This window comes from Pezoporus flaviventris, unplaced genomic scaffold, assembly GCF_033815535.1.
Source record: "Pezoporus flaviventris isolate CSIRO_AGI_PZ_B2104156 unplaced genomic scaffold, CSIRO_AGI_Pfla_v1 ptg000228l, whole genome shotgun sequence".
Taxonomy (NCBI): Eukaryota; Metazoa; Chordata; class Aves; order Psittaciformes; family Psittacidae; genus Pezoporus; species Pezoporus flaviventris.
In genome coordinates, this window is record NW_026892776.1 from 479,798 (window position 1) to 505,076 (window position 25,279).

General features: G+C 54.3%; 2 protein-coding genes across 7 annotated transcripts; both read right to left on the reverse strand.

Annotated features, from left to right (window-relative positions):
• Nucleotides 1–179: 179 nt before the first annotated feature.
• Nucleotides 180–3,047, reverse strand: LOC133262979 (probable E3 ubiquitin-protein ligase makorin-1). Its single transcript, XM_061442513.1, has 8 exons — nucleotides 2,656–3,047; nucleotides 1,988–2,107; nucleotides 1,595–1,893; nucleotides 1,274–1,356; nucleotides 965–1,185; nucleotides 625–735; nucleotides 424–553; nucleotides 180–338 (listed from the first exon to the last, which is right to left on the reverse strand). The coding sequence occupies exons 1-8, from the start codon at nucleotides 2,706–2,708 to the stop codon at nucleotides 192–194; spliced, it is 1,164 nt and encodes a 387-aa protein (XP_061298497.1). The 5' UTR covers nucleotides 2,709–3,047; the 3' UTR covers nucleotides 180–191.
• Nucleotides 3,048–5,397: 2,350 nt separating this feature from the next.
• On the reverse strand, nucleotides 5,398–23,010 carry PPARD (peroxisome proliferator activated receptor delta). Of its 6 annotated transcripts, none has more exons than XM_061442606.1 (8): nucleotides 22,818–23,010; nucleotides 21,944–22,033; nucleotides 10,304–10,538; nucleotides 9,511–9,662; nucleotides 8,300–8,438; nucleotides 7,539–7,741; nucleotides 6,701–7,154; nucleotides 5,398–5,728 (listed from the first exon to the last, which is right to left on the reverse strand). In XM_061442606.1, exons 3-8 carry the CDS (start codon nucleotides 10,437–10,439, stop codon nucleotides 5,481–5,483), a joined length of 1,332 nt encoding a protein of 443 aa, XP_061298590.1. In that variant the 5' UTR covers nucleotides 10,440–10,538; nucleotides 21,944–22,033; nucleotides 22,818–23,010; the 3' UTR covers nucleotides 5,398–5,480. The 6 variants fall into 6 exon arrangements, with proteins under 6 accessions (XP_061298590.1, XP_061298592.1, XP_061298588.1 ...); XM_061442608.1 differs by lacking the exon at nucleotides 22,818–23,010 and adding an exon at nucleotides 18,658–18,791 and having other exon boundaries at nucleotides 21,944–22,174; XM_061442604.1 differs by lacking the exon at nucleotides 22,818–23,010 and having other exon boundaries at nucleotides 21,944–22,173.
• Nucleotides 23,011–25,279: the final 2,269 nt, after the last annotated feature.

Consider the following 25,279-nt stretch of genomic DNA (forward strand, 5'->3'; position numbering starts at 1 on the left):
CTCCATCACCCCCTGGCTTCCCGTGGGATGTGGGACCTGCTGGGGGTCCATCAACACATTTCCCCATCCCAACCCCATCCAGGGTGCAGCACCCCAAAACAGTGTTGGGAGCGGCCCAACACATCAAAAGCTGATGCTTCCCCCTCCCAGAGGATATTCCCTTGCCACCAACAGTGGGGCACCCCACGGCTTTAGTCAGAGTCGCTGAACTCCACAAGGAGCACCTCGTGGCCATATCTGGAGTATCGGAAGTCTGCTTCCACCACAGCCAGGCTGAGAGCCCACTCCAGCACACAGAGCTCCTCATCTTCCTCGTCAGAGCTCTCCAAAGGAGGGTCCTGCAGCACAGGAGACAGGATGAACCCCAGCCTGGAGCCATGCCCCGCCCCCCCCCCCCCCCCCGGGATGTGCCACCCCGCTTACAACGGGCACCCTTGGGTGCTGCTGCCTGCGCCGTGGTGGCTGGCGGGCGGGCAGCTCGTGCAGGTAGATGCAGTCTGACTTGAATGGGCAGCACCCGCGGTTCTGGGCAAAGAACTTGCACCTGATTTTCCTATGGGGTCAAAGCACAGCTGTGGGCACAGGTCCCGAAGCAGCGCAGAGCCTGCAGTGCCGCACACTCACCCTGTCCGTGCCTTGAAGGTCTTGATGAGCTTCTCCTTCTCAGCCCCCTCCGAGACCCAGTATTTGTGGGGGATGTAGTAACTGGAGGTGATGCGGCATTCTGGGCAGGCCCTGGCAAAGGAGATGGGTGCAGGGCCCAAAAAGGGAGCGGGGAGCATGGGCCTAGCACCCACACTGGCTGGTCCCACCACTACAGCCTCATCCAGCATCCCCAACCCTATCGCAACACCCAAATGCCTGTTCCCAAAGGGAAGTTGTTCCTTCCCAAGGCCCAGGGGAGGATTTCAGGGTGCAGAAAGGGTGACGGTGACCACCCCCCCACGTCCGCATCCCCGCTCACTTGATGACGGTGCTCTGGAAGTCACGGCTGCGGCGCCACTTGCGGATGCAGCCCAGGCAATACGCGTGGCTGCAGTTGGGGAGGATCCCGAAGAGCCGCTCCTCTGGAAGCGGCTTCTCGTACACCCGGTCCATGCAGATGCCGCACACCACGGCCTCACTGCGGGCCCTCAGTGCCTCGCTGGACACCGGTGCTGCCACAGCACCCGGCTCCTTGGGGACCTGCAAGAGGAGCCCCACGGCATTGCCCATTGGCACTGCCCCACAGGGACTGACAGGGCCTGCCCAGTGCAGGAGACCCCCAGCCCACCTCTGCGAGGTCAGTCCTTGTCACCATCTCCTTCCCAGGGTCAGAGGAGTTGGGATCCAGTCCCAGCACTCGCGCCTGGGAGCCTGCAGGCAGGAGAGCTCTCAGAGAGGAAAACCACATCCCACCCCACCATCCAAGAGGCAGGATGGCTGCTCCAGAGCACAGGCTCCACAGTTACGGTCCCAACCCCAATCAAGAGATGCTGCCCCCATCTGGGCATTGCCCACAGATGGAGGGAGGTGCGGAAAAAACATGCATGGAGGGCACCACCGTGACCAGCCACCGCAGCATCCTCAGCCTCGCTCATCCCCAGGCACCCACCTGAGGCCCCCCGAGCTCGTGCAGGGACAGCCTCTCCGCCGACGGCCCCACGAGGGACATCATCGGGTGCAGGGATCTTCTCCTTGGCTTTCCTTTCCCCCTCAACCTCCACGCTTGGGAACTTGAAGGCCACGTGTGTCACGCTGGGGGCAGGGGGGGCCAAGCTGCGCCGGGCTCCCCCCCAGCCCCGGGCCATGGCCACGGGCGCAGGCTCCAAGCCCCAGTAGCTGCGGGGAGCAGGGGGCACGGGGCCATAGCGGGTCCCCACCGGCACTGGCTCCTCTTGGATGTGCTCGTAGCTGGACAGACAGAGGTCCCGTCAGCCCAGCCGGACACCTCCTGGCTCCCGGCGCATCCCGGTGGCAGCAGCCCCCCTCCTCGCTGCCCCTTTACCTGCACCTCTCTCCGTAGCTGCAGAACCCGCTCTGGAAGTACCTGCAGGTCTGGGCTGACTTTCTGTCGTGCGAGAAGCGGCAGTTCTGGCCCCAGCGGCAGAACCCACGGGCGAAGTTCCTGCCAGCCGGAGAAGCGGCACGGCCGGGGTCAGACCCCAAAATCCCCCCGGGCACCACCCATGTTTTCAGGGCCCCCGGGCTGGTGTCTGTGCTCAGGAGCCCTCCCCAAGGGCAGATCCCAGCGGGAGCCAGGGCTCTCCCTGCCCCATCCAGCCTCCCCTCCTCCTGGCTAAACAAAGCCCAGGGCTGGGCTGTCCGGGGGGGCCTGGAGCATGAGGCTGGGGATCTCCCTAGGGCTGGGGGAGCAGGGAGTCCCACTGGAATATGGAAGGCATGGAAAGGGGCAGGAATCCTCAGCCCGGGGCTGGCAGGGAGGGGGGGGTCCCCTTGGGGTGCTGCTGGGAACCCCCAGCTCCAGAGCAGGGGAGGCAGACAGGACAGGCCCGGTCCCCTCCATCCCCTCACCCTCCAGAGGATACAGGAAAGGGGGGTTCTGGGGCACCACAAACCATTCCCTGTCCCCAGAGCAAGGGATTCACAGCCCCATCTCCAGCCTTTCTCCCGCAGAAGCTGCTCCCAGCCTCCCCTTTCCCCTCAAAGTCCTACCTGCACAGGGGTCTCAGGCAGCCCCCGCGGGCCACCAGCGAGCCCGGCTCCATTTTCTCCTGGCCGCACGAAGGGCTGGGAGACCTCCTGGGACTACTTCTGGCCTTGGCCCGTGTCCTGCTTTTGGCTGGGACAGAGTTAATCTTCCTCCCAGGAGCTGGTGCAGCGTGTTTTGGATTTGGGGTGAGAATACCGCTGATAACACACGGATGTTGTAGCTGTAGCTGAGCTGTGTTTACACTGAATCAAGGACTTCTCAGCTACCCAGACTGCTGCAGCAGCAAGGATGAGGGGGGCACAAGGAGCTTGGAGGGGACACAGTGGCGACAGCAACCCCCACTTCCCAAAGGGATATTCCAAGACCATACAGTGTTATGCTCAGGATATAAACTGGGGGGGGAGGAAAGCTGGCCGGGGGCTGCTGCTCAGGGATGGGCATCAGTCAATGAGCAATCACATTGAGCAATCAGGGGGAGAACTTAGAGCAGCTCCAGTGCCTAAAGGGGCTGCAGGAAACCTGGAGAGGGGCTTGGGACAAGGGATGTAGGGACAGGCCAAGGGGAATGGCTTTAACCTGCCCGAGGGGAGACTGAGATGAGCTCTTAGGCAGAAGCTCTTCCCTGTGAGGGTGCTGAGGCGCTGGCACAGGGTGCCCAGAGAAGCTGTGGCTGCCCCATCCCTGGCAGTGTTCAAGGCCAGGTTGGACACAGGGGCTTGGAGCAAGCTGCTCTATGGAAGGGGTCCCTGCCCGGGGCAGGGGTTGGAGCTGGAGGAGCTTTAAGGCCCCTTCCAATTACAGCTCTACTATTTTTATAAAGGAAGGGCTGGGGCAATTGTTTTCCCTGGGGGCACTCGAGGGGGGGCAGAGGGAAGCTGGGGGGTGGCAGCTGCTCCCCACAAACTCTCGGCTGTTGAGACCTGACAAATCCTTGAAATCATGGCAAATCCATGGAAATCACACCAAGTCCCATGGGAGCTGCTGCAAACCCTCCCAAAGGGCAGGTCCCCAAGGGGCCCGAGTGAAACCCCACACAGAAAAACTGGATGCTACAAAGGTTCTTAAATACTTAGTTCAGATTTATTTAAAGTCAAGTCAGTTTGTGGACACTATTTATATTATTAAAAACACTTGGAGGTTGGTACTTCTAGCAAAAATATACATTTCAGTTTGAGGGTTGTTAACGCTGGCGAGGAGGGAAGAGCAAATGTTCCCCAGGTGACGAGCATGAGTCCCATGTCGGCCACGCTGAGGAGGACAAATCCCCTGGGATCCATCCAGTGCCTTCCCCCAGAGGGCTTCAAAGTGCTTTAGAAACGGTCATTCATAACCCCCCTGTGAGGTAGGGAGGGGAAAGGGAAACTGAGGCACGACAGGAGCTGGGGGGCAGCAGCAGGGGCAGGTTTGGGGCCAGCCAGCTCTGGGAGGGGACACCCAGAGCAACTCCCTTGGGGTTTTAAAGGAATTATTGCACCAGGGAAATCTGCTACCCTGAACAGGAGGAAAGTAAAGTAAAACCGACTGATTTGCTCCCACAACCCCTCCTTGGGAATATCGGGATCACAATAAGGCTGCTCAGGACATACAGGACACAAGCTGCAGGTGGGCAGGTCCCAAGAAGGACTGAGCCCTTCCTGGAGCTCTGTGTCTCCCAGAGGCGGGGGGACAGGAAGCTCCTGTTCATCGTTGGCAACCCACCCTTGGTCTCCCCTTTTATAAATCCTTGGCATTTCTACTGGTTTAGAGCTTCAAAGCTCTTTGCAACCAACACACCACCTAATCCTTGTGCTCCTCCTCCGAGCAGAGAAGAGACAATCCAGCTCACTTTCACATAGGGGAAACTGAGGCAGGACAGTTAACAGGTCAATGCCCTTTCAGCATCACAAGCACTTTGGGCTGGCTGTGGCTCTCCCCTTGCTGGTGTTTCTGAAGGCTTTGCTTGCTCAGGTACTGACAGGGAGCTGCTGCACAACCCCCTGAGCCCCCCAGGCTGGGGAAGGGGCTGCAGGACAAGCCAGAAGCCCTGCACCTCACCCTGACCAGCCCCAGGCCTTGCACAGGCCTTTCTGGTAACTGACATCCCTGCAGGACAGCCTGGGGAGCACAAAGACTCCATCCTCTGCTCTGAAGGTGGGTTCTGATGAGCCAAACCCACCTCCTCGTCCCTCCGTCTCTCACATGGAGGTGCTGAGCAGCAGGATCCCTTTGAAACAGTGGTACCGGGAGCAAGGGAAGGCAGAGATCACACAATCCCTCTGGGAGACAGGAACATACCACACATCGAGGGAAGGGGGCAGCAGTTGAGGGTCTCTGCTAGGACCACACCACCCACCTTCAACACTCTGGCTTTTCTCTGGGATAGGGAGAAACATCCTTTCATTACACTGTCCCTCACGGCTCAGGACCACTTCGGAGTGCAATACAAAGGTCAAGACACATCGTCGGTGCTGTGGCTGGCCCCAGAAGGTACCTGCACCACGCTCGGGTGTCCTAATGACCACATCATCTCCCACCATCCCCAGACTGCTGGAACCCCCACCATGTAAACCGCGTGGTTGCTCCAAGGAGCAGCTGAAGAGCTGGGCTGTAGTAACGGAAACTGTAGCTTATGATTTGCCTTTGTACATTTGTTAGTGTGTGTTAACGGGAGCCCTGGGCCTAGCAGGCGGTGGCTGATGGCGTCTCGCCCTATGTACCGTACGTCAGGGTCACGTAGAAAAGAGTTTCCAGTAGAAGAAATGGAAGACGTGGGGGGAAAGGTTTTCTTTGTTTCTGTACAAAGAGTCTTGATGGGAATCATGGCTTCATTTGCATAAATAACAGGTCCTTAGTACATGTCCTTGTAGATCTCCTGCAGAAGAGGGTGCAGAGATGTCTCAGTCTCTGTCTTCTTGATCTTCTGCACGAGCTGGGCGTGCTCTGTCACCAGCTGCCGCAGGTCTGCCATCTTCTGCAGCAGCTTGGGGAAGAGGTACTGGGCATCCGGGTGGTTGGACTGCAGGTGGAACTCCAGCGCCCGCAGGATGTTATCCTGGATCTCCTCCACTTGCTTCACGTTCATCAGGCCAGGGCGGTCTGTGGAGAGGAAGCTGCAGGGTTATGGTGTAGCCCTCCAAAGCACATGCTCCTCCTGGGAAAAGGGAGACGGGGACTGTAACCCACCCACCATGACTCCAACCTCAGCAGCTACACCAGGGGAAGCGTGCCCTCAGCCAACACATCCCACAGCAGCATACAAGGAGGTGCCACTTCTCACTGCTGGTCAGCATGACCAGCAGGTCGAAGGAAGGGATCCTGCCCCTCTACTCTGCTCTCATGAGACCCCACTTGCAGCACTGCGTACAGTTCTGGTGTCCCCAACATAAGAAGGACATGGAGCTGTTGGAGCAAGTCCAGAGGAGGCCACGAGGATGCTCAGGGGCTGGAGCACCTCCCGTATGAAGACAGGCTGAGAACACTGGGGCTGTTCAGTCTGGAGAAGCTGCGTGGAGACCTCAGAACAGCTTCCAGTGTCTGAAGGGGGCTACAAGGACACTGGAGAGGGACTCTTCATCAGGGACTGCAGTGACAGGACAAGGGGTGATGGGTTCAAACTGAAACAGGGGAAGTTCAGGTTGGATCTAAGGCAGAAGCTCTTCTCTGTGAGGGTGCTGAGGCACTGGCACAGGGTGCCCAGAGAAGCTGTGGCTGCCCCATCCCTGGCAGTGTTCAAGGCCAGGTTGGATGGAGCCTTGGGTGACACAGTCTAGTGTGAAGTGTCACTGCCTGTATCAGGGGTTGGACTTGGATGATCTTAAGGCCCCTTCCAACCCAAACCATTCTATGATTCTACACACCTTGCTCTCAGTTCAGGCTTGCCAGGCATCAACTGCCATGAAGAAGTGCTGGTTTTGGAACTGTTCTGTTCTTCTCCCACCCCCCTAAGACACCCCTGGCTGATCTCTGGCACCCCTGAGCTGCAGCTCAGGTCCCGCAGCACATCCCAAACCACCTCTAGGTACAGGAGGACTCTTCTTGACACTTTCATGGCCAAGAGCACCCGCTCACCTCCGCACAGGATGATGGCAGCCACAAACAGAGACAGGTCACTGTCATCCAGCTCCAGCGCATTGAACTTCACTGCGAACTCAAACTTGGGCTCCATGATCTCGTTGAAGGGCTTGCGCAGGCTACGCAGGAACTCACGGGTCACAAAGCCATTCCCATTGGCCACCAAGAGCCCATCCTTGTTCATGATAGAGGCCAGCATGGCAAAGATGGCCTCGTGCACCCCGTATTTCAGCAGAGTCACTTGGTCGTTCAAGTAGAGGCCTATGAAGCTGGGGATGCTCTTGGCAAACTCGGTGAGCTCCCGCACAGTCTCGACCGTGGTGCACTGGCAGCGGTAGAAGACGTGCACCCCGATCTCCTTGTAGGGGGGGATGCCATTCACTAGCTGCTTCCACACCAGCCCCTTTTCTGCCTGCCATAAGGTGTCCATGTCATGGATCACAAAAGGCTGCTTGAAAAGAAGCAAGCAGTTAGGAACACATTTATGACCCTGCTCATTGAAGGGGGGTTGGACTAGATGGCCTATGAAGGTCCCTTCCAACCCAAACTATTCTATGAACATGCTGCAGGGACTCAAGACACCAGCTCTGCCAAGGACACTTGCACTTGTCTGCCTGTCCCTTTGCTGTTCTCTTCCTTCTGGGGCAATCTGTACCCCCAGAACAGCACAAGTCTGCAGAGGAACAGGAATTTGCCCAGCCAGGGGCAGGATCGGTACAGCCCATCTGGCTGCAGCTGGGAGCTGCTGCATGGGGAACAGCCACAGCAGGATCCCCCAGAGAACAGCCCCGTGTTGGTCATGGCCAACCCTGCCTGCCCTGGTGAGGGAACTTACTGGGGTGCTGCTGGCCTTCCCGGTCAAGATACCTCTCGCCTTCTTTTTGGTCATGTTGAAGTTCTTCAGGTAGGCGTTGTAGATGTGCTTGGAGAATGCCTTCAGGTCGGCCACCTGCGGGTTCTGGCAGCTGATCTCACTCGCTGTCAGCCCTGCCACCAGCTTCCTCTTCTCTGCCTCGGGCATGCGGCCAAAGCGGATTGCTGGGGGGCAACACCAGCTGGTCAGGACACTGGGGATGATCCAAGGGGATGCATCCAGGGAAGCAGCATCTGCTCTGCCACCACAGAAGTCTGCTGGTGAACACCGACACAATGCTTCTCTGGGGAGGCAGCTCCTCCAGCACTGACACCTTCATGAACCAGCTGTTACTGCTCCTGATTACTCTTGCCAACACCAGCTCCCATCCCCACTCCTCTGGGCTCTCACACAAACCCCTTTTCCCACATAAAGACCTTTACTTGCCCCAGAACAAGATGGTTACACCTGAAGCTTAAAAATCCCAGCACAGAAGAGCAATCTGTGTGTCCAGCTCCCTCTGGGCCAACCCATAAGGGAAGGCCACGTGGCACCAGCCAGCTGGCATGGTGGGGACAAACCACCCCTTCTTGTGGAGAAGGGGATGAAGAGGCAAAGTCTCAAAGCATTGTGTTTGAAAGATGATTCCCTTAGCAAGATGACAGCAATGGGCTAAAGCAAAGGCACATAAAACCCCTCACAGAAGGGCAGGTGGCCCCTTGGCACCCAGCAGTGACACTCACCATTATGGGACATTCCCAGTGAGAGGCATTTCTGGAAGCGGCAGTACTGGCACTTGTTCCTGTTCTTCTTCTGAATCTTGCAGCTCCTCTTGCACTTCTCATACTCCAGTTTCATGCGGATCGTCCGGCGGAAGAAACCCTGCAGGTGGTGGCACAGAGGGGCACACAGAGCAGGGGGACAAGGGAACAGCAGTGTTAGCACCTCCGGCTGGGGACAAGGGGGGGTCTTATCCTTAGGAGCCTCATGGGGGTTCGGCCGGGTGGGGAGGAGCAGCCCTGGCTCTCTGACACAAGCAGTCTCCACCTCAAGGAGAGGTTGTGTGGTGGGAGAAGTGGCTGCAGAGGAAGGGCTCTGGGCTGGTGCTGGGAGCTGTGGGTGTGATTCTGCAGGCAGAGAGGAAGGCAGGGACAAGCGAGCCCCAGCCTGCAGGAATGTCTGTCAGGGCCTGGGCCCAATGCAGCCCCACTGGCATCTGCTGTGGGGGAAAGAATTTCAGAGGTGCATCCAAGCTGTGGCCAGTGATCCCAGGGGGATAAACACACAGCTCACTGCTGAGCTGCAGCACAGAAAGCATCTTTAACAGCAAAGCCAGGGTCCCCATGGGGACAGGCAGATTTGCCTTACAAAGTAAATCATGATGGGGCAAGATTTAGGCCTTACACATCTCAACTGCCTCCCCCAGGTCAGTATCTGTCTGCCTGTACTCTCCACACTGGTTGCAAATGATGTTCAGCCTGGAGAAGAGAAGCTGTGTGGAGACTTCAGAGCAGCTTCCAGTGTCTGAAGGGGGCTACAAGAATGCTGGAGAGGGACTCTTCATTAGGGACTGCAGTGACAGGACAAGGGGTGATGGGTTCAGACTGAAACAGGGGAAGTTCAGGTTGGATCTAAGGCAGAAGCTCTTCCCTGTGAGGGTGCTGAGGCGCTGGCACAGGGTGCCCAGAGAAGCTGTGGCTGCCCCATCCCTGGCAGTGTTCAAGGCCAGGTTGGACACAGGGGCTTGGAGCAAGCTGCTCTATGGAAGGGGTCCCTGCCTGTGGCAGGGGTTGGTGCTGAAGGAGCTTTAAGGTCCCTTCCAACACAAACCATTCCATGGTTCTAAGTTTCTAAAATCACTCAATCCTGCATCCCTGTTTTGCTGCAAATCTGCTGTCTGAAGATATCATGGTCCCAGGGGTCAAGTCCCTGCCTGGCCCAGCCCCTCACGCACCTTGCAGCCCTCGCAGGCGTGGACACCATAGTGAAAGCCCGAGGCTCTGTCTCCGCAGACTCTGCACTCCACATTGAGCGCTCCCAACGCTGCCTCCTCGCAGCCCATCTGCAGTTGGTCCGACAGGGAGGGAGAGGAGCTCTGCGAAAGGTCTGCAAGCACACAGCAGGTACATCCCTTTGGGCTGCAGCCACAAACCCAGTGTTCTGTCCAACTGGGATTGCCAGCACTGTCCCACCCTGCCACTGGCATTGCAAGTGGGCAGTTAACGTCTGAGATCAGGCACTCGCTGCGGGCAGATGCCAAGCACAGAGCCAAAAGTGCCCTCGGTGTGAGAGACATCAAATCAGTGCTGATTTCTCCCCTCTAGGCAATGAAATCCAACCAGCAATGTTATAATCCCCAGTTGGCAGGCGGCTGGCACAGGGCTGCCCAGCTGGGAAGTCCACGGCTCTGGAGGAGCATTTTCAGTAGTAAGAGTTCTTCCCACTTCAGCTCCTATAATCAGTTTGCACTGGAGACTTCAAGAAGTAGCCAGGGAAGCATTCTCAGGCACCCTGGGAGTCCCCTCACGTTACCCCCCTATCCTTTTAACTTCCATCTCCTAAATCTCTGGCAATGGCTGTGCAGTAACTGCACAGAAAGAACTAAGCCTCTCCCTAAGCTGGCTCTCAATGCATCTTCTCGTAAGGGGGGAGATTAAAAACAAGCCACCAAACTCCATTCAGGGGCAGGTCCTCTGCCCTTGCAGCTGAGCATGTGGATGCCTGGATGCTCCCAGGGCTCCACTCACCTGTGTAGCTGCTCGAAGGCAGCGAGCTGTCTGGTCCTCCACTTGCGTCTGAGGCTCCGCCTCCCACCATCACTGCCTCTTCCTCTTCCTCCTCCTCTTCCCTGACCTCAGGTACTTCCTCCTGTAGTTGTTCCATAATTGATCACCCCTCAGTGCCAAGACTGCAATCGCTGTCATAGCTCTGGCATCATCCGCGTCTATTCGAGATGGACCCTACCAGGCTGTTCCTGTTAGCCTGTGGGAAAGAGAAGAAAGCACCCGCTGAGCACCCCAGCAGCAGGGCAGTATGGCACCACACCAGGACCCCTCTGCTTTCCCTCCTTAAGCCAGGGAGACAAGCAGGACCTTTAGAGGTCACTTTACACTCTGGTACAAACACTCTGCAGGCCTCAAGGAAGCAGAAGCTCACTGGAGCTGTATTTAAAGCCCAGCAGACAAAGCCCAGACCACAAACCAGCCCAGGCATCACGCAGGGACCTGCAAGTCCCACAGCAGAAACACTGCCCCAGACAATGTCCCGTGAGCAGCCAGCACCCTGGGGTGGCACAGTGGATGCTGAGGCCAGGTCTGACAGCACCAACACCACCAGAAGGATTCTGATAGAGCTGCCTTCACCCTCCACCCCCGGAGCTTGGAGGGAGGGCAGCAGCCAACCAGGGCACAGCAGCTCTGTGTGGGTGGGAGATGCTGGTAGAGCCAGGCTCAGTTAAGAGCAGACAGTGGCTGAGAGCCCCTGGCCTGTGTGAGCCATCTGCAAGCCTGATGCTCCCTGTCACGCTCCTTCCCATTCCAGCGCTGCCAGTTCCACCAGTTGTGTTTATTTCCACTTGCTGTGTTGTAACTGGCCTCGGCTCCTGTGCCAAGAGCTGGGTTCAACGCGTTGCTGCTGCTCCGAGCAGCTGCTGGGCTGTGCTCAAGCAGTGTGATCACAACAGCAACACAATCCAGCCTGTGTCCCAATCCCGGGTTTCCTGCGGGAGGAACGGCCCCGTCCCCCCTCCTGCACGCTTCCGCTCCTTGTTTGCCTTAGTCCATCCCAAACAGCCCACAGAAAACTCAAGCTGTGTGAATGGTGCATCCCCACTTCCCATCTCCCTCCTATGCATCCATGCTGGATCTTGCCAGAGCATTCACCTCATGCCTCAACATCCCAGTGCTCTTTTACCTCCAGATCTTGGGTCCTAAACTGACTCTTGCTTGAATAATTAATATCTCAAGCCCAGTTTATGTAGAGTTGCATCCAGTTCCTGAAAGGAGCTATTTTTAAGTGGAGAAATAGCCACTGAAATCCATCTTCCACCAGCAAAGCCTCAATTTGCATGCGTTAAACTGATGCAGCATCCTCGAGCCCACAGCAGAGGGAAATGAGTAACCTACTCACAGGGAACTCGCACAGGATCAGCCTCCAAGCACCAGGATGGTCTGTGATCCATGCCCAAGCCAACACCACAGCACTGGCCTTGACGGGGGACAGGAGCAGTGAGCCCAGACTCCCTGGGCTCATTTTCCCTCCTGCAGCAGACCCTCACATTGGCACTTGGAGCTTGCGCCACAGCCAGCTCCTTGGACTCACTGGAAAGCCATCAGCAAAACCTGCAAGCAGGAGGCTGAATGCAAACATGTCCCAAAGCCAGGGCACAAGTCACCTCTGGAGCCTGGGGCTCCTGCAGGAGAGGGGGCTTTGCTCTTCCCCTCCACACTGGGAATACCAGGGGCAGGGCAGATGGCTTTGTTTCCAGGAGAGCTATGTTAGAGGCAGCCAGCAGCCCCCTCAGAGCAGGAGCAGGAGCAGGCAGAGGGGTGCTCAGACAAGGGCAGAGCACTCCCTCCCTGTGCCTCCACAAGAGCACTGAGGGACCATTGAAGGGCTGTGTTATCCTTGGCCTCCTCTCACACATCCCCCATGGTGGGACATGGCACACGGCAGGAAAAGCAATTCATGGGAGACGGAGGGAAACGAGCTCCATGGGTTTGAAGGCTATATATAAATGAATGTACAAACATCAGGAAAATGCTTGTGCCTGGAAGAGCAGTTAGCGAGGGAAGCTTGCGGCAGAAGAAACTAGGCTGCAGTGGAAAATACAGCCTGCAGCAGCTTCATGAGATTCTTAGCAGCTCTCTTTTGTCTCTGGCATCCAGCACAGGCCACTTGCTTTAAACCCAGTGCAGATGAAGCCCTCTGCTTCACCCCAATTGCCACTGGAACAAGGTGGACGCATCACTTTAGCGGCATCCCTGGCACACTGTCCTCCATCCGCCTGACCTGCTCAGGGCTGTGCGCTCCCCAGGGTGGCAGCAAGTCTGCAACACACAGCTTACACTGCCAAACCCACCAGAGCAACCCCAAAACCGTGCTGGGGTCAGTGCCTGGAGACGGGGGGGCAGCCCTGAGAGGGCGAAAAGTAGGGGCTGGGATGTTCACAGAGTGCAAGGCCAGGCTCCAGCTAAGACTCCCCATGTAAATGCAGGCGTCAGGGGAAAGATAAGGATTTGGATCCCACCCTTTGAGAGCGGACCGAGCCAGAGAGAGAGAAAAGCTTCTACCAGAAGGCTCTGAATGTATTGTTTTAGTATCTCCTTGCAGGCCAAGAGTGCAGGGGCCTGGCCAGAAGGAAGCTGTGAGCACTGTTTGCACACCTGCCTTTCCCTCAGCCATTCCCCTGTTTTCTAAACACACACAGAGGGAGGGAAGAGGGAAAACGGGATTGATTCCACACAGGAGGCTGCACCCCTGCCCTGGGGCCAAGGCAGCCACCGCCCGGGTGAGAGGCAGGGCACAGGCTGTGCCTGCACCCCAGCATGGAGCCAGCCAGCATGGCAGGCACCCCCCCCCCTTCCCCCGAAGAGGTGCAGCCCCCAGCCCTCCCCTCTGGGCCAGGGGCAGCACATGGAGGCTGGGGGGCTGTGCTGAGGTTTCACACATGCTCCTCTGCTCCTGTGAGCCCCGTGGTGCAGAGTGGGGTGTCCTGGGAAACCAGAGCTCCCCAGAGGTTCCTCTGAACTCTGAGCATGAGCACAGCCATGGGCAGAGCTGTCACAGCCCCGCATCCTTGTGGGATGGTGCTGGGGATGGCAGAGGATGGCCAAAGGGCCCATCTCAGCCCCAGGACCGCTCCATCCACTTGGTGCCTTCGCATCCAGCTGCAGAGCAGGCAGAGCCAGAGGAGGGATGACTGTCTCCTCCCCTTGGCTAAAAAGCACCAGCCAGAGCACAGCCCAAAGCTTTGAGCTGCAACACACAGCCTCCTCCTTTTCCTGTTCATCAGCTGTTACAGGGCACCGATGGAAAGAGGATGGAAACATGGACACAGAAAGTGAATTACTTCCTAAGCGCCTCTGGAGAATCCAGCAAAGCCGTTTCCTTTCCTCTTCCACAGGATGGAAATGAGCAAGAGGGCAATCATCTCGTGACTTGCTCTGCCCTTGCCTCAATCCCCGTTCCAAGGAGCTTTGGTAAGCCTGGCAGAGGCAGCAGCCACCCTCCAGGGAGCCAGCAGCAGTGGGGCTGTTTGCTGGCTCTGGGCTTGGGCAGATGCCTGCTCCCATGCTGCAAAGAGCACTGCAACAGGTTTATCTTCACTAGAAGTGGGAGCTGGCATCTATGCCAAGCTAAACCATACAGCAGGAATGGGGGAGAGACACGGCACAAGGGGAGGAGGAAAGAAACCAGGTTTCTCACCAGTGTTCCTGTCCCAGTGCAGCGTCACAAGACGGGGACGTGTGTTCTAACACAGACACTCAGGTGCTGGCAGCCAGACAGCCCCAGAGCCAAAGCAAGGAAGTGCTTGTAATTAGAAAGATCTCATCTTTAACCCAAGTGTAGTTTCACTGGTGGTGAGCTCGAACAAGAGGTGATTTTGGTGTGCTCACTGGCCAGGACACATGCTCCCACTCCCCTCCAAGAGACATCCATTTGTTTCCAATATATTTACCCAGATGGGATTGCCCAAGTCCCCACTGCAATCTGGAGGATCATCCAGTGTAAGATCCCACCCTGGAAGATGGGAGTTTCCAGGCAAAGCAAAGTGCCAAAGAACAGGTCCAAACCTCCCTAGGGCCAAGTCACAGAGCTGACCCGCTCAAAGCAGTTGTTCAAGTTACTGGAAAAGAGGTCACCAGGAATTGCAAAGGGAACCAGTTTACGGCAGGAGCACTTCCAGCCTGTGTTTGTATTCCTCTGGGTTGGAGTTTTAGCCAAATTCCCAGTCAACAGAATTGAATCCCTTTGGAAGGGGCAAGATGAGAACACAGCCCTCTGTACGCTTCCCGTGACGCACAGCACATCACAAATCCACAAAGAGACATTGAACTGAATCCATAAACAAAATGTGATTGCTGCTCCTTGGCCATCACTTGCGGATGTCCCCTGGGATGTGTCACAGCTTCCGATAGCTGCAGACCAAGTACCTGTTTCTGTTCCTCCTCCTCGACATCAGCTACTACCAACAAAAGCCAAATAAGAGCTAAGCAGATGCTGCAATAGAGGAAAGGTAACTTGAGTACACCGAAGATGTTTTTGTTTCTTAAAGATCATGAGCTAATGAGATCTCAGCAGCACTTACTGCCCAAGTGCTTCCCCCCTTACTCACAGGCCTCAAGGCAGACTACATCAGCTGGGGTGGAAAAGCCCTTTAAGCTCATCCAGTCCAACCACTGCCCAGCACTGCCAAGGCCACCCCTAACCCATGGCACTGAGGCCTCGTCTCCACGCTGTGTGAACACTTGCAGGGACGGTGCCTGCAGCCCTGCCCTGGGCAGCCTGTTCCAATCCCTGAGCACCCTCTGGGGCAGGAATTGTTCCTCAGCTCCATCTAAACCTGCCCTGGGGCAGCTTGAGGCCGTTTCCTCTTGTCCCATCCCTTGTTCCTTGGGAGCAGAGCCCAGCCCCTCCTGGCTCCATCCTCCTCTCAGGCACTTGTAGGCAGCCATCAGGTCCCCCCTGAGCCTTCTCTTCTCCAGCCTGAACCCCCCAGGTCCCTCAGCCCTTCCCCATCACACTTGTGCTCCAGGCCCTGCACCAGCTCCGCTGCCCTTCTCTGGCCCCGCTCCAGCACCTCAATGTCTCTCTTGTAGTGAGGGGCCCAGAGCTGAACACAGGATTCGAGGTGCGGCCTCACCAGTGCCCAGCACAGGGCACAATCCCTGCCCTGTCCCTGCTGCCGCACTGGTGCTGATCCAGGCCAGGATGCTGGGGGCTTCCTGGCTGCCTGGGCACGAGCTGCTCGTGTTCAGCTCCATCAATCAGCACCACCAGGTCCTCCTCCATAAACTGCTTTCCAGCTGCTCTTCCCCAAGCTTGGAGCGCTGTTGGGGTTGTTGAAGTAACATGCAGAAATAAACTCAGAGCCAGCAAGGAAGAGCCCTTCCATGTGCCCCTGGCCAGTGTTGACAGTCGGGGCCAGACTTTTCTTTTGAAGCATCAGCTCAGGCATTGTACCATGAGCCAGCCCAGTGCCATGATGTTCTCCCCAGTGCTGGCTGCATTTCACCAAGCACGAGCCCTGAAGGTTGAGCAGCAGGGTGCTGCCAGAGCTGCTATTGCCCTCTTGCTGCCCAGGGAACTCAGGAACACGTGACAGAGGGTGCAGGAGATTCCCTCACTTGCCTTGAGCAGCCAAAATGAATCACACATCTACCACATGTTTTAACTCACCCACTTCCTGGACACTGAATGGAAAACAAAACTTACGAAAGTTACAAAACTCGCTGATCCTTCTCTTTATGCACCACAATTGCTGCTGTCCACAAAACAGAATCACAGCTCCAAAATGAACTTCCTGCTTTCTTGCCTGTGCTGAGTTTCTTCAGAAAGCAAGAGGTATGGTAAAAACAGAAGCAAATCAAACTTTGGGCAAGGAATTCATGTGTAGAAGGCAGTCTGCCAGGCTGCTCTGCTCTTTATTTCATCCTCCAGGAGCTGCAGGCACCCCTGGCACAGCAGCTCCATAGATGTACTCAGAAACTGGGAGAGGGTTAATGCTTTCACAGGAATCATCCCTACACCTTCCCATTGGAGGGAATCCCCGCTCTCTTCATCATCTGAGCAGCTCTGTAGCTGCCTTTAGCAGAAGGGGTAAGAGCATGGTGGGAGGTGAAGAGCTGAGCAGTTGTCAGCTCTTCTCTGAAGTCCTTCTTCATGACCTCTAGCAAATTCCATCAATCCCAAAACCTCCATTTCCTTCATCATCATAAAAACCCCCAACAACCCAAACCCCACCCCCAAAATAACCAAACCCAGGACTTTGAGTGCTTCCTTCCTGGCGCTGCGTTAGCTCACAGCCACGGCATGTTTTGGATCCATCGGTGCCAAGTGTCATTGTTTGTTCCCCACTCACGGATTTGGACCCCTGTCTGCAGTCACGCTCCCAAGCCTGGCCCAGGTCAGCTCAGCACACTGCTCGTGACCCCTCCTGTTGCACGTTCCTAATCCAAGCGTTGCCAGGATTAAATAAACGAGCACATCCCCTCCTGGCAATTGCTGACCAATATTTCTGGTTTGCTGTCAGCTCAGAACAGCCCAGGATGCCCATGGGCAGGAGGGGAACGTGGCTCTGACCTGCTGGAACAAGGACCACAGCCAGGAGACAAGCAGGTATCAGAAAGGTGACACCAGCAGGGCTGCTCAGAGCTGGAAACTCATTGAAGTGCTGCTATTTGAGAAGATCATTAAGTCTGGTAAGGAGAGAGGCTCATCCCACTGCACTCCAGTGGTGCACTGGCTTCACAGCAGAGGTGGCTGTGAAGCCCTGGCAATGCTTTGGGAACAGGGTTGCAAAGAGCATACATGGAGCTGGCACAGAGGCACAGAGCAGCTTGTACGGGGCTGCAGTGATGATTGAGGGTCTAAAGGGACTCTTGGACCCACAGACCTTGCTCCCATCTCCTGGTAGGGACCCACCAACCCAGCCCAGTGGCCCCTATTTATGTTCTTTCAGCAGCCTCTGCTGCTGTCCCACACGTGCCAGCTTTCACATTCCTGTCTCTGGAAGTGCCACAGAAGCTGTCTGGGATATATTCCCTTTACCATCCCGAAGGTGAGCCGGTTGGCAGCTCAGAGAACCCACCACACCACTGTAAGCTGATACTTTCCACAACTTCTTGCAGTCCCCTCACACTTTACTCCAGGGCACTCTCTGCTTACAGACCCCTTGTCCTGAACCTGAGCAGGACACATGGAAGGATACAGTTTCAGGAACATCAGTAATTATAGAACAGGGCTGACAAGGGAGGAGCTCATGGGAAAAGCAACACCACTTCCCAAGGCAAACAGCGGGCACAGGCTGTTACAGACTCCAAGCAGCATTTCAATGGAAAATGAGGAAAGCAGCAAGTGGAACAAGTGCAAACAGGAGCAGTGCTGGCAGCGAGCAAGGCCATCAGTTGGCAGTGCTGCAGGTACCAGGAAACATTCTATTTTTGCCCAAACAGTGTTACTGGGACACCAGCAAGTGTCACCCCAGTGTCTGGATGGGGCAATCAGCTCCCCAGAAAAGCAATGAAGGGTAGAAAAGTAGCAGCTGGCCAATGCCACCCTCTGGATCATACATATGTGTGCAGGCTGCTGCCTGGAGCCAAATACCCAGTAAGGTTACAGTTAGGCTTCCAGTGCTCCCAGATCCAGGAAAACACCCACAAAATCAGTAGCAAGACAACTTCTTCTCTGCCAACTGTGTGTTCGGCTGCACGCCCAGAGAGTGAGCACAGGCCAGGGAGGGGATCCTGCCCCTCTGCTGTGCTCTGGGGAGACCCCCCCTGCAGCCCCGATCCAGCTCTGGGGCAGCAGCACGAGAAGGAGGTGGAGTTGCTGGAGCGAGGCCAGAGGAGGCCATGGAGATGCTGTGAGGGCTGGAGCAGCTCTGCTCTGGAGCCAGGCTGAGAGCTGGGCTGGGGCAGCCTGGAGGAAGGCTCCTGAAGGGGAGACCTGAGAGCAGCTCCAGTGCCTGAAGGGGCTGCAGGAAAGCTGGAGAGGGGCTTGGGACAAGGGATGTAGGGACAGGACAAGGGGAATGGCTTGAACCTGCCAGAGGGGAGACTGAGATGAGCTCTTAGGCAGAAGCTCTTCCCTGTGAGGGTGCTGAGGCGCTGGCATAGGGTGCCCAGAGAAGCTGTGGCTGCCCCATCCCTGACAGTGTTCAAGGGCAGGTTGGACACAGGGGCTTGGAGCAAGCTGCTCTAGTGGAAGGTGTCCCTGCCCATGGCAGGGGTTGGAGCTTTAATGTACCTTCCAACACAAACCACTCCATGACTGATTCTCTTTGCAGTGACAGAGATTTTAGATCTCTGGGCTAAACAGTAAAAACCCCCATAACTAGACAAGAATCCTCCAGCTTATATGCAGGTTTTGTCACACTTACATTTGCACTCCCACAAAAGTGCTACTGGTTTTGTAGACCTTAGCAAAATATCCTGGGCACGCTGCTCTGCTCCCAGGATGTGGCTGACAGTGAGCAATTATGCTCAGGCCCAAGTTCAGATGATTCAGCAGGGCCTAGGAACAAATCACTGTGTTTGCTGCATCTCTATTTTAACCACAGAGCAAGGAAAAAGAGCGAGTCTGACTGTGAACATCTCCATACAGAAAACCTCAGAGAACATTATATTAGCCTTGTTACACAAACTAGCTCAACAGCCTCTTAGGGAACTACAGGGGAATGATGTTTCCCGGCTATTTTTGGCTACATTCACACAACCAGAGCTGACTGCAGAAGGAGTTTTCCCTGTGTTTTCAGCAGCGATCCAAGCAGCAATCATGTCAGCAGCATCCTGCCAAGACTCCTCTGCCAGTTAGAGGATCACAGCACGCTCTGACCATTTGGATTTCCACCTCTTTAGAGGATCACAGTGTGCTCAGCTGGATTTCCACCTCAGGCCCCAGACCCCAAACATGTGAGCAAAGCATTAGCATCTTTTACAACATCCTCATGTCTTTGGCATCATCTTGGGGGTACAGATAGAGCAGGCGAAGTACACAGCCAACAACGACCACTTCCTAACACAACCAGGTCAACCAGCTCCTGGGAGCTCAGTGGGTTCCAACAGCTCTAGCTCATGCTCATCAATGACCCTTTCCCAGAGATTCCCATGTCCTTAAGTCCCACAACACGCCACAGTCATGAGAACCCACTGACCATCAGCCCTCATGGATTTAACAGCTTTCAAGGTCCAACAGCTCCAGCAGAATCCACAGAAACAACTTCAAGGTGAAAAGCAGGTTTAGGCATTTTCAGAAATATTCCAGACTGGCATTAAGATAGAATCAAGAGTTGCTTTAAAAGAAAACAAATGTTTGTAAGAAATGGGGCAGGACAGGAATTTGAGGCTCCCATCACTGAGGTGGCTGCACAAAACACTGCTTAGTTTGAAGCCATCTCACCCATCCTCTCTTTGGCCTGACCAAGCCCTTCCTAATGAGACATTCATTAGTAAAGTTTGTCCTAACAGACCATCAAATAAATGCTTCCCTATCAGCTCAGGTAAGAAAGCTTATCTGCCTTTCTAAACCACCAGAGCTGTTCCCCGTCTCCATTCCACGTCTCTATTATGGGCTTGAATGTGCATGTTCTGGTTTTTGCTATTCCAAATCTCAGTTCCCAGACTAGGGCAAACCAGAAAATGCAGAATGAGGGCAACAGTTCTGGTTAGTATAGACATTATATCTGGCTGTTGTTCTCCACAAGCCTCAGACACGTGCTCTGGCTTGACCCAGCACCACAAGAAGTGTTTGTGCTTCTGTCTTGTGCTTTCATTCTATGTCCTCCTCCCCAGTCAGGATTCCCTGCAAACCACAGCCTGCACAAACCCCAAACCTTTGATCAGAACTTGGCCATGGGGATCCCTGGAAAGCACCTCAACACACACTCTGGAACCCTCTGTGAAACCAATTTGAAAGATCTGACTCAATGGATCTTGATGTGCACAAGCTCTTGGAAGACACACATTTTCCAGATGCTATGATCCTAACAAGGAATATTAGAGCATTTCAAGATCTCATCCTGAAAGTAAGATACATCCCGAGTCAGTTCTGCTCTAAACCCTTCTTGCAACCAAGAAGGGCTCCACTGAACCCTGGGTTGGGTTCATTGGAGGGCTCCAATGAATGCCCAAAGCATTCATACTGGGGAAGATGCCTTGATCAACAGGCTTCATATTGGCATCAACTGTTCCACTCTAAACCCAGCTTTGGGAAAGTCATTTCCGAGGTATTCTGCCAATGCAAGCACATTGCAGAGTATAAAATGAAATAAAATAAAAGTTCTACAGAAAAATCTTACTTGTACTCGCTCTGGAAATCACTTCTGCTTGTCTAGGCTTCCCCAGAGTCTCCAAGATTATTCCAGGGATAAGCAGTGTATCTCTGAATGGTGACACCTCTAGAAAAGCAGATATTCCTCTGCAGTCCCTGATAAGAAAGCAGCTGCACAGCCTGAACAAACCTGTGGGTATGAGCATGGGCAGCTGTTCCTGCTATAAAGCAAAAGAGCTAATACAGATCACAAAATAAACCAACATCTCCCAAATTTCAGCCAGGACAAGCCAGGCTGAGTCCTGGCAGCACCTTTCTACCTTTTGGGCAGAAGCACTGTCACAGCATCTCACCCAGCTAAAAAATCATTTATGTGTCAAGTCCTGCTGCACGCAGCAGCCCCGGAGTCTCTGGTGGTTCCAATCCCTCTGTCTAAAAAGACATTTGCAGATTTACAGTTCACAATTCAACAGCTACAGACAAAATATTACCAAAAGGCAACAAGATGTACTGTACAAAGATACATACTGGTCAGCAGGCAAAATGCTGGAGAGACAGAGACCATTAACATCAGTAAGCAGCTCTGTACAACAGTGCTCTTCTGATCAGCAAAGCCTCATGTGGCTCATTACAAAATCGTCTCCACACACTGCAAAGATCCTTGGAAGTCCATCTCTCGAATGCCAGAACAGAGACAGCACAACAGCTGCCCCAACCTGACACAGAAACCACATCTCTGTCCAGCTGAACACCTCAGATGTGTGTTGCAGCAAAAATAACTCCCCCCCCCTACACACAGACAGCCACAGCACCCTTAGAGGCTACACGCAGCACAGGGCTGCAGGGCGACTGCAGTGAAGACTTTGGGGCATCATTTCAGGGGTCTGTGGGCAGGACAATGTTCACCCAAGGCCGTGCTGACCCCCTCCTCAAACTCCCTGCCCCAGCTCTGCTGTAACCCACTCAGCTTTGTCACAGTAAGGTGACAGACAGTACCAGCACTGCTGCCAGATCACATGTCTGGATCGGGAGGTTACCCAAATGCAGTCCCTGATCTCATGTGCCCTCCCCAGTCTACAACAGCCACCTTCAGTCATAAAAACCAGTGAAATAACCAAATATTAGGTCATTGCACTTTGATAGTAACAGTTGGCTTAGAAGAACAGGATTAGACTATGATACTCGCAGCATACTCCTAAGTGTAATCCATTCAGATTGCATTCAAAAACTGAGCAAAAATAAGGCATAAAGTTTAAATTTAAAAAAGCAAGTTTAAGCTCATGGACAAAAGGAAAGCTTGCTGAAAGCAAGCTGCACTTCCTAGGCTCTTCCCTTTCCCAAGTTTTTAAAAACATAGGTAGGATAAATGCTTTGGTAGATGGAAGGGAAAGGGTTACCTCTCCGGAGCCACTGTCCCCTGTCTGCCTGTCGCTGAAAGCCACTCTTCAGTTACCATGTCAGCATAGAGAGCTGAAGACTGAAGCAATCTGCAAGAGAACACAAGGGGAATTTGCAGGGCTCTGCTGAAGGCCAGATATTTATGCTGCTGGAAGAACTGGGCTGGATCCAACAACAGCTCTGCAATTTAAACACACGCTCCCTCTACCGCACGCTGAAACCATAGGCGGGGTGAGTCCCCTCGCAGCGTCTCCTGGAGCTCCAACAGCTTCTGTGAGCCAGGGAGGAGAAGGAAACCCCCAACAGAGCCAGCCCCAACCCCTCACCAGGCTTTGAACACCGCTGCCTTAGGTCAGAGGCCAGTGACCTTGAGTTTTTATGACAATGCATGAAGCAGATGCTGGAAAAAGGTGTGTGCTGGCTGTAAGGTGGTTTGTTTACTCAGTTTGCTTAATCCACCTTTAAAAGGCTGCCAGAAAGTTACTGCAGCTTTAAACTTCCTTCTCAGTGGTGGAAATTCGAGGATTTGACAGAGTTCATTCACTCTTCTTGGTTTTCCTGATAACTTTGCAAACAGCCTGAGAATTTCAGGCTCAGGAGAGCATTAAGAGACCACGGCTGGGGAGAAAAAACTGGCTTGTGAGGCTTTGAACTAGAGGGCTCGGAGAAAATGCGCTCTATTTTTAGATACAGTTATGCAGACTAACTGGACTAACATATTAAATAAAGATGTTGTGAACATGATGCTACTTGAACCCTTGTACCCTGCCTGACATTACCCAAGCTTAGTGGCTCCTCCTACCCAACAGAAAAGCCCCTTTTGGGATTGCTACCTCCAACACAGCATGATGCACACAGCAGCGGAACACTGACCATGAACCCAGCAAGAGGGGTGCCTCAGCAGTCAAGGGGGGCAAATTCAGGGCAGAGAGTGAATGCCACAACCTCTGCACACCCTCCTGCACCTCCTGGGTCTGCCACAGCACCCACACCTGCTCAGAAGAGGATGGGAAAAGGAAGTAAATTCCCTGCCCCAAAAGCTGATGCTCCCAGCACACCAGTGTGAGTGTGGAGAGTGTTTCCTACACCACCGACAGTCCAGGTATGCCCGGGGGAGGGTGTGAGTGTGAGAACCACAAAAACATACCCAGTCCTTTGCACTGGAGCGTCATTTGCATGAGGATGGCTCTTTCTTGTGGTCAGTGATAGAATAAAATCACAGTTCCCACCTTGAAGAGTGTCTGTCCTGGTAGGCAAACACGTCTCTACCTGGTAGGTACAGAAGAGCTTGACTGCCCTGGGTTTGCAGGCAGAGAAGAGAGTGGTTGCACCAGCTTTACAGGCAGAGGGGCTGAGACCTGAGCCAGGACAAGCCTGCCCAAAGGTCATCTGGGGAGGGAAGCACAGATCCAGCGCCCAGCTCTCTGCTTTAATGAGGGCCATAAACCCACACACAGAAGCTTCACTTTCACAGTGGGACACTGAAGCTACAGCAGGTTCTCTCCCAACACAAGGTGGTTTTTCTAAACGCCCAAAGTTTTTCTTTAACCCTCCTGGTGAGACGGCAATAAAGTCTTTACAACCCCGCTGGCACACCAGGAGCGTGCTTACTTCCCCTGCACCAGCAAGAAAGCCTGTCCCTGATTCAGGAACAAAGTGAAACGTTGACGCTGTCAAGGAGGGCATGAATCACACGCTGGGAGTGCACAAATCACACCCTGAGCTCTCACCCATCACTGAGCAGAGCACTCTGCTGCTGCCAGAGAGCTGAGCATCAGAACTGAATTACTGGCTCACCTTGCCCTGCTCACAGCTAACTGCCAGGGCATGCCCCATCACCACCACACACAAGGCAATACTTGCACCAGCTCAGCAGGGTGCAGAGGGAACCTGCCAGCACATCCCTCCTGAACGCTTCCTCTTGTAGCCCTGGCTGACACACCACACAGTCACAGAGAAAACTCCCACCTCAGCACAGCCTGGAGCATGTTTGCAACAGGAGAAGAAAGGGATTTTCCACTGAAGGCAGCCAGGGAGATTGCACAGAGAGAGATGGCAGGAGGAGGGCCAAGAGTAGTAGAAATGGGATGTGGGCTGCTCAAACCAGGTCACCAGTGCAAGAGATCGACACTGCTACCAGCCTTCAGACTCCCACCACCACTGCATCCTCTTTCCATACTCAGATCCCTCTGCATCACCATGATGGACAATACCCAGACCCTATGTCACATCCAAAGTCTGCTTCTCTCTGCCCAGCCCCTGCCCATTCAAAGGGGCTTTCCCAAACGGGAGGGCTCAAGAGACCCATTCCTGCCCACAGACATGACTGTCATTTGTGTGCAAGGGGCCTCCCAGCACAGCTGTCAAAGGAGAAGGTGGCCAAGGCTGAGTAAGTTACACCCAGACGCTGTTTAAAGCCCTGCAGACACAATACAGTCGGTGACAGACAGATGCTTTGGGAAAAGCATAGATGGGATCATCACAGTGGGGGATGTACTCTGTCCTGCCTTGCTGACAAGCTGCATCTTCAGCTGCCTTTCCTCTCTGTGCCTCGAGTTTCCATCCAGAGACCCTAAAACACACCTACCTCATAAATAGGTTTTGAACTTTAATTCACTGGCTTCTCTAAGTAGGGTGGAGGCTCTCTGATCACATGATTCTATGATCATAGAATAAGGCTCTTAAACATCACCTGAGGTGCAGTCAGTGCACACAAACATCTGGAAGTATAGCAAGGTCAGGAGGCCTTCAGACCACCTGGAAAAGGGGAGGTCAAAACTCATCTGGTGATGAACAGTTCAATGTAACAACAGAAAACCGTGAAAGGGGGTTGGAACTGGATGATCTTAGGGTCCTTTCCAAACCTAACTATTCCATGATCCTAGTTGGTTATAACAACAGAGCTTGGAGCTAGCCAACAAGGAAGGGAAAACTGCAACAGGTTGGCAGGACAAAACAAAAGAAGAGAGTACCTTGACAGAAAATTAGGTTTCCTGCTTCAAGTCCTACCACCTACTTCTGTGCACTCCTTCACCTAAGGTTTTTTACCAATGGTAAAGGTAATTTTTTAGGTTTTAAAGGTAATTAAGGGTTACACTCAAGACAGCCAACATGCAGGTACCACCTTCCTGCACTCAGCTATGAGTATTCACAGCATGGGACAAGCGACCTCATGCAGCAGTCTCAGGTGCTTCAGAGCCACAATTTAATAGTGCAGCATGACCCCTGCTTTATAGGTGGAAAAAAGCATGGCAGAAGAAGTAAGCATCTTTTATCTGGGATCTCAGGGAAAGCAGCAGCACAAAGTGGAGATACGAGGCATAAGAAAAGGATTC